Here is a 7,690-nt window from a genome sequence, read left to right as displayed (position 1 = left end):
AAATGGTGCTGTTTTACTAGGCCAAAAGCAATGCAATAATTACTGGGAGTAGTAATTAAGAACCCTGTATTGAAAAAGAGAGATAAAAAGGTAAAATTGTGAAAAAATTATTAATATTGTATGGGGATAATAAAATAATAGATAAAAGTATACTAGAGCAAATTTCTTAAACGTCAATTATAAAAAAAAGGGAGGGAGTATGAACAATGTACTCTATTAACTTACAGACAAGCAACGTTTTCCTCGCACCGCAATAATTGTAGACGGTCTAAGTAGTCGAGTTGGACTTTTGCACACGTTTCATTCATCACAATCTAAAATTAGAGACGTGAGTGATCTAGCCTCTAGGCAGACTTTCGCTGTCACGGGAAAATATATGTTTGGCTCCACTGCAATTATGTTACTGAACGGGTCAGTGTGAAATAAAAGCACCCAAGGAAATCAACTGAGAATTTCAACCACTAGTTTCTATATAAATCAGAAAAACAAAATTAAAGTATTGTAGTTCTCATCTTCTAGCATTTCACTTCTTCCTTTCATTCTTTTGCTGCCACCATGACTAACTCATATTTGTGCATCATTTTTATATTGATGACTGTTTCTCAGTCTGCCTCCGAATGCTATACATCCATATTTTCTTTTGGCGATTCACTTTCGGATAATGGAAATCTACTCGGCTTCTCATCCCCAAAGACGATACACCAGGGTCGCCCGCCCAATGGAGAAACCTACTTTGGCCAACCTACTGGCAGATGTTGTGATGGTCGTCTCATCGTGGATATGATAGGTTGATCGTACTTCTTTTTTTTTTTTTTTCTTATAAATCATGCATCACTAAGCTCTGTTGAAATCTCATGGTTTCTTACCTGGTTTTTCTGCAACCTTGCAGCTCAGAATTTTGGACTTCCAATTCCTCCGCCATATGTTAGTATTAGGAATGCAAAGAGCAGCAGGGATTTTTATGCTGGCGTCAATTTTGCAGTAGCAGGAGCTAAAGCTCTGGACCCTTCATTTTTTGACGAGAGGGGAATTTCTGAAAGTGTCACCAACTTCACTTTGCGAGTTCAGCTGGATTGCTTCAAAGACTTGTTGCCATCTTTATGTGGCACAAAAGCTAGTCAGTAACTTTTGCTTCAAATTGTTGATGCAGTAAATATGTGTAACCGTGTCGTAGACCATGCATATAATTAGTTAAATACATGTAAATCTTACACACACACACGTGCGCGTGTACACATACATACAAGCCACTAGTTAAGGGTTTATTTACGCAATGGATCTTCTGTCCCATATTCTGTGATATTTCTCCTACATAAACACTATGTTTTAGTTCTCTTTTTATTTCGTTAAGATCCAATAACTATTAACTAAGTAATATACAAAATTTAACAAAATCAAAAAATCAAAAAACATAAAAAATAAGATTTTTTATGAATTTTTTGTTGTATTTTTTAATTTTTATTATATATTAATTTTTTGAAATTGTTGTATTTATTTTTTATTCAATTAATAGTTATTGGATCTTAACGAAACAGAAAGAGAACTAAAACATGGTGTTTATGTAGGAGAAATAGCAATACAATAGAAAATGGGATAGATAATAGCACAGGGTGTGGGACAGAAGATCCGTTGCGATTTATTTCTGAGTTCTATTACCAAAAAAAAAAAATCAATCACTATTTGTCACGTAAGGATTTACCATTTAAAAATATCAATATTACCTTTTAAGAATATCAGTTTTACACTTTTAGACACTCATTTTTTGGCTTGTGATACTAATCTGACACGTGCTGAAAAATACCCTCAACATGCCAAAAAAAAAAAAATTACTCTCATCAGGATTTAAGAATTTGCCTTTTGTTTCTCATAAGCAATACTTTGCCCTTTCCTGCCTTCAGAAAAATTAGTAGGACCATGAAAAAAGAAGGAATTTAAGGAACCTGCTCATTATTTTAGTGAAAAAACGTATACACGTACTATCTTTACACTGCCCCGGATCTATTTTTTTTTAGAAGCTTTCTACCCTTTTGTACAACCTCTACGATAAATCAACATTTTGGCGTCCAAACCATCATTTTTTTTTTTATGTTTCTGAAATTTTTTATTTTTTTCAAACCATCATTTCGGTAGTGACATCATTGTCAGGATAGAAATAATTATTTGGAGTGTTGTGGACCAAGCTCAAGAAGATTCCATGTGTTTGGCCAGAAAAAGAAAAAAAAAACTTCCATGTGTGGCTCGGTTTGGAGCGTCGTGGTCAATGGATGGCCCACAGAAAAACGAAAACGCATTCCATTAAGAGAACATCACCCAACTACTCTATTATCCTCCTAAGGTCTTCGATCCGTTCATACTCTTTATAATAGAGTTTCGACCACAATATGCAAGTCTCGTCCCACAATATTCAATTTGTAGGGAACAATGTACCAATGTCACGTGTACTCAATCCAATCTATTCAATACAACAAATATTTTGGAATATGTTAGGTGACGTCGTTAAGTTGGGTTGAGTAAATGATGGCTAACTACTCTATTACAGAGAGTATGAATGGTCGAAACTCTATAGAGAATATGTTAAGGAATTAAATCCCACAATTTGTATTTTTGTTCAAAATTTTCTAAAAATTTTACCATTTACCAACCGTTCAGTTTCGTCCAAGTCTTCCTTTGACCCCTTTGGGTCCATCCCTTCCTTTTAGTGTCAGTACCCTCTAAGTCTCTCTTCTCCTTAATGTAAAATAGGAGTAGATTTAGAATAGAAATTATCATATTTGAAGAAAAAAAGTACTAGAATTTAGTATCATATCCCATTTATGCTTAGGCACTTCTTAGGTTTGCTTGAATACATTTCTTAATCTGGTTATCAAGTGGGCCATGGTGCACCTTTGAAGTTTTGGCGTGTGATAATTTTTGTTTTTTGCATGTGATAAGTTTGTTATATTTAACCTCCTTTTCTAAAAAATAGTACTAAACATATTTTCCTCTCAAAATTTGGTTTATCTTTTATTTTTGAGCAAATTTTAGAACTAAAATTACACAATCATGTATCACTTTTTAATATCGATAATCCTTGACAAAAATCATTCAATGCTCATTTTTTATTCAAAACATAGGTTTTGATTATCCACTATTTCGAAGTGGACAAGAGAATAAGTTTATGTACAAGCGTTAGGCGTGTGAAATTGGCGAGGCAAGACATAGCCAGACACATGTGATGCTTTGAATTAAAGGGCAACTTAAATGCTTTGAAATTTTCAAGGAATAAAATCATGTTTTGTAAGATATATTAGATAGAATTCTAGTTGTTTATATCATTTGAAATTTTGAATCTTCATGTAATTAAGTGTCTAAAATGTAGAAGTGAAATTATCTAAAATATTGGAATAAGGAGTAGTATAACAATAGGCTTGAAAAAGAAAAATTAGTGAGTAACTTTCAAAATAACAGCGCATGTCACATTTCTATTTTCCTAGTATTAGATAACATGCAAGCTAGATAGGTTACTTCAAAAAATTCATCAAAATTGTTTTCCCATAATATTTTCTAGCGCTTGCATGTACATATCAAAGTATTGAAATCTTATGCTGATCATGATCAACAGATTGCATGCAATATCTTCAGAGCTCGCTAACTGTGATGGGAGAAATTGGAGGCAACGATTACAACCATGCTCTTCTTCAAGGAAGAAGCATCGAGGAGGTCAAAACATTCGTTCCCGCAGTTGTTGGAGCCATCAGTTCGGCCATAACAGTAAGAAATTCCAACTGCAATTTCTTCTCATCAAACTCTGCCATCAGTTGCTATATATCTTCGTCACTTCAGCTATCTGAATATATCAATTCTTTTGGGCTTCCGGCGGCAGGACATGATTCAACTTGGGGCGGCGAATTTCATAGTTCCCGGCAACCTACCATTGGGATGCTCGGCCGCCTATCTAACATACTTCCAGAACTCCAATAGGGATTACGACTACGACGAGGCTACTGGCTGCATTAATTGGTTAAACGACTTTGCAAAGCACCATAATGAGTTGCTCCAAATTGAACTTAATCGCATTAGGGAGCTTCATCCTCATGTAACAATTATCTATGCTGATTACTACAATTCTGCAATTCGATTCTATCGCTCGCCAAAAGAATTCGGTACGTCTCTATCTCTTTACTCGGTACAATTTGTATTATCCGACTTTATCACTACTCAATTTTCCACTCTAAAGTTTTCCCGTTTGGATTGGAGGTTTTGGAATTTTCGTAGAAAAACATTCCGTCGCTTGTCAAGAGTTGGTGGGGGAGTTAAATTTTTTATGTTTACCCTCAATAAAATGTTTATTGCAGGATTCACAGGAGGAACTCTGTCAGCCTGCTGCGGAGCTGGTGGCCCATATAATTTTGATTCATCTGTGGGTTGTGGAGACCCGCCGACAACTGGTTGTCCTGACCCTTCCGCGTATGTCTGCTGGGATGGTTTGCATCTGACAGAAGCAGCCAATAGATTAATCGTCAAGGGTCTATTTGAAGGGTCGTATTCAGCTCCTCCCATTAATTTAATTTGTGCTAAGTTTCCCTCTGGTGGGGGTCTTTCCCATCAAAATTAGGTCTGTGGAGAAGCATTTTGTTGTTTCCCAATGCCTTCCTCCTTCTGGTGGAATAATCTACATTGATTTTCAAGCAACTCCCACCATTTAAATAAGATTTTGAGTCAAGATATTCATGTCAATTGATTTTAAAATGGAAGCCAGGTTCATTATAAACTAGCTTTTTCAAACCCAACGGCACAAACTTGGAGGATTTTAGCCGTCGTTCACCTACTTCAACTGCAGAAACTTCAATCAAGTCCACAATTCAGTTTCCAAATCTCATCAATGTCGAGTTACATCAATTAGTTGCAAATGGGTGTTAAGAGACGACGTGTCCAACATGGATTATGGTCTCCGGGCAACTTTCACAAAATTTGACACGCATTATTGCGCACGACAATATAGATTAAAATTCAAATGTTTAACATGGATCATAGCTAGGAAATGTATTGCTATTCCTCAAGTAAAGACACTGCAGAGGCCCCGTCCTGGGCCTATACACGTGGCAGCCCAGGGAGCTCCGAGCTGGGCTTAGACCCTGGGCCCATGTGAACTGTCCCGCGAGCACTCCGCCGCTAGGGCTCTAAGGGGCTCCAGAGAACAATCCCGCATAGGTCGGGATTGTTCTCCCCTTAGAGCGGGATTGAGGCTATTCTGGGCAAGTCCCGAAACGTACGGAGGTCGGGCTCCTAAGCAGGTATAAATGGTAACGCACAGTGACTGCGCAAGGTACACTCACTATTGGACGATTACTCCCGACCGTTCTACTTCCCGCGAACCCCACTCACCGGAAAACTAACTTGACCGTCGGAGTGCCCTCGGGGACAACCTCAGGGCCCCTGTTAGTTCACTCTCTTGTTTGTCTTTCAGGCTTAGGACGCGCTCTTTCCATCAGCAAGCCGAGCTCATCAGCTCAGCTTGGTCCGGGGAAGTTCCGTGCTTCTTCAGTTGGTGCCGTCTGTGAGAATCGAAGAAAGGTACAAGTAGTTGTGTTGATAGCGAGAACACGTTCTAAGCGAACCGTTGAGAACACCGATCCAGGACCCGGCGAGCGGAGACCGAGGTGGCACGGGGCGCTGGGGGCTCGGCCTTTTCAGGGGAACGGAGACAGCAGATCTTTCAGTTCGTAACGGAGAACCTTCCCATGCTGGAGGATATATTCCGACAGGCAAAGGAGAGGGGTGAAGCGGGGGGCGCACAAACCTCCAAGGCGAAGGGAAAGGAGAGGGAATCGCCTCCCGTTCCCTCGGAGGATGAGTCCCGGGACCAGCCCCCCAAGAGGAAACGGCAACGGACTCCCCCTCGGCCGCGGGCCTCGGTGGTCGGTGACAGCGAGAGATATTCTCGCGATCGGACCGCGGGGGGCCGACGGAGGAATCCCTCCTCGTGGAAACTCGCGCGGAACGAGTCTGAGCGCTCTCCCGCCCGATCTATCAAGAGCCGGCCGCGAGACCCTCCCCAGTGGCCGCCTGTCCGGGACGAGCTTGAGCAGATCCAGCGGCCGCGGCTGTACGAGGACAACTATACAGCCTCGCCCTTCACCTGAGAAATAGAAGATTACCCATTGTCGCGGAGATTCTAAATCCCGAACATCGAACTGTACGACTGCTCGACCGACCCGGAAGACCACCTCTCGGTCTTCCTGACACACATGCGTCTGCAAACCGCCGCGGATGCATTCCGTTGCAAGACCTTCCCCATGTTTCTGAAAGGGAAGGCCCGGCTCTGGTTTCAGGGCCTAACGCCGGGGTCCACCCGGAGTTTCGCCGAGCTAGCCAAACAGTTCGCCGCGCAGTTCGTCTCCTCGAAAACTTACTCTAAAAACGGGACTCATCTGATGGCCATCAAGCAGAAATCGGACGAGTCCCTGAGGAGTTTCATGACCCGCTTCAACACGGAGAGCTTGCAAATCAGGGACAAAGACGAGAAGGTGGTCATGTCCGCCTTAATGAATGGGCTTAGGGTGGAAGAGCTCTTCTACAAACTCGCCGAGAAGCCCCCCGGTAACCTGGAATAACTCTTGACCAGGGCGCACGCGGCCGCTAATGCGGAAGAGGCTGGTCGCCTGAAGAGAGAATCAGATAGGGAGCTCGGAGATCGCAGAGGACGGGTGAACCCGCTCGAGCATAAGGACGGCCCGGCCAAGAAGAATGTTTTCGACCGGCTCTCAAAGGATAAAGCCCCCGTTCAGCCGCCGCTTCCAGCAAAAGGCTACACCCCCCTAACTCGGCCCAGAGTCCAAGTTCTGGCCGTTATGGAGGCAGAGGGCCTAGGTGAACCACCACATAAGATGGGGACACCCCGGAACAAGAGGAACCAGGACCGGTACTGTGCCTTCCACCGTGACGTTGGGCATGATACGGAGGGGTGCTGGGCCCTGCAAAAGGAGATAGAGGATCTGATCCAGCGCGACTTCTTGGGGCGATTCGTGCAGCAAGGTCGACCGGGCCAGGGGTCAGGACGCGCCTACCGCGGTGACCGCGGGGAGGCCCAGCGCAGCGACCGCCCTGAGCGCCGTGACTTGCCCCGGGCCGACTATCCCGACCCGGACACCCAGAACCTGGTGGGGGTGATAAACACCATCGCTGGGGGCCCTACAGGGGGGACAGCCATGCAGCCAGGAAGAACCGGCGACCTCCCCCCGAGGGGGATGACTCCCTGAAACGTCTGCGCATGGACGAGGAGATCACCTTCGGACCGAGAGACGCGGTTCCCCTGGCGTCTGGTAACCACGAGGCTATCGTGATAGACGTCGTGACCAATAATTATCGGGTGAAGAAGGTGTACGTCGACCAGGGGAGCGCGGTGGACATCCTGTTCTACCGGGTGTTCGAGGAGCTCGGTTTGGAGGACGGACAGCTTACCCCTGTTCGGACACCCCTGGTGGGCTTTACTGCACCGCCCATCACTCCGGAGGGGATGATCACCCTGATGGTTACGGTAGGGCTGGCGCCCAAGTGCCGGACCATCCCCGTCAATTTCGTGGTGGTCAAGCAACCATCCCCGTACAACGTGTTCTTGGGACGGCCCGCCCTGAACGCCCTCCGAGTTATCCCGTCGTCTCTCCATCTCAGCGTCAAATTCTCCACCCCGGGGGGAATAGCTGAGGTGCAT

General features: G+C 44.0%; 1 protein-coding gene across 1 annotated transcript; it reads left to right on the top strand.

Annotated features, from left to right (window-relative positions):
• The first annotated feature begins 514 nt into the window (after positions 1 to 514).
• On the top strand, positions 515 to 4,750 carry LOC113756722 (GDSL esterase/lipase At1g28590-like). The gene is made up of 5 exons (XM_027300279.1): positions 515 to 787; positions 890 to 1,117; positions 3,602 to 3,750; positions 3,863 to 4,142; positions 4,335 to 4,750. Exons 1-5 carry the CDS (start codon positions 556 to 558, stop codon positions 4,592 to 4,594), a joined length of 1,149 nt encoding a protein of 382 aa, XP_027156080.1. The 5' UTR covers positions 515 to 555; the 3' UTR covers positions 4,595 to 4,750.
• Positions 4,751 to 7,690: the final 2,940 nt, after the last annotated feature.

The sequence above is a fragment of the Coffea eugenioides genome, unplaced genomic scaffold (genome assembly GCF_003713205.1).
Source record: "Coffea eugenioides isolate CCC68of unplaced genomic scaffold, Ceug_1.0 ScVebR1_2450;HRSCAF=3476, whole genome shotgun sequence".
NCBI lineage: Eukaryota > Viridiplantae > Streptophyta > Magnoliopsida > Gentianales > Rubiaceae > Coffea > Coffea eugenioides.
Note: the sequence above shows the minus strand (reverse complement) of the source record. Positions and strands in the feature narration are given on the sequence as shown.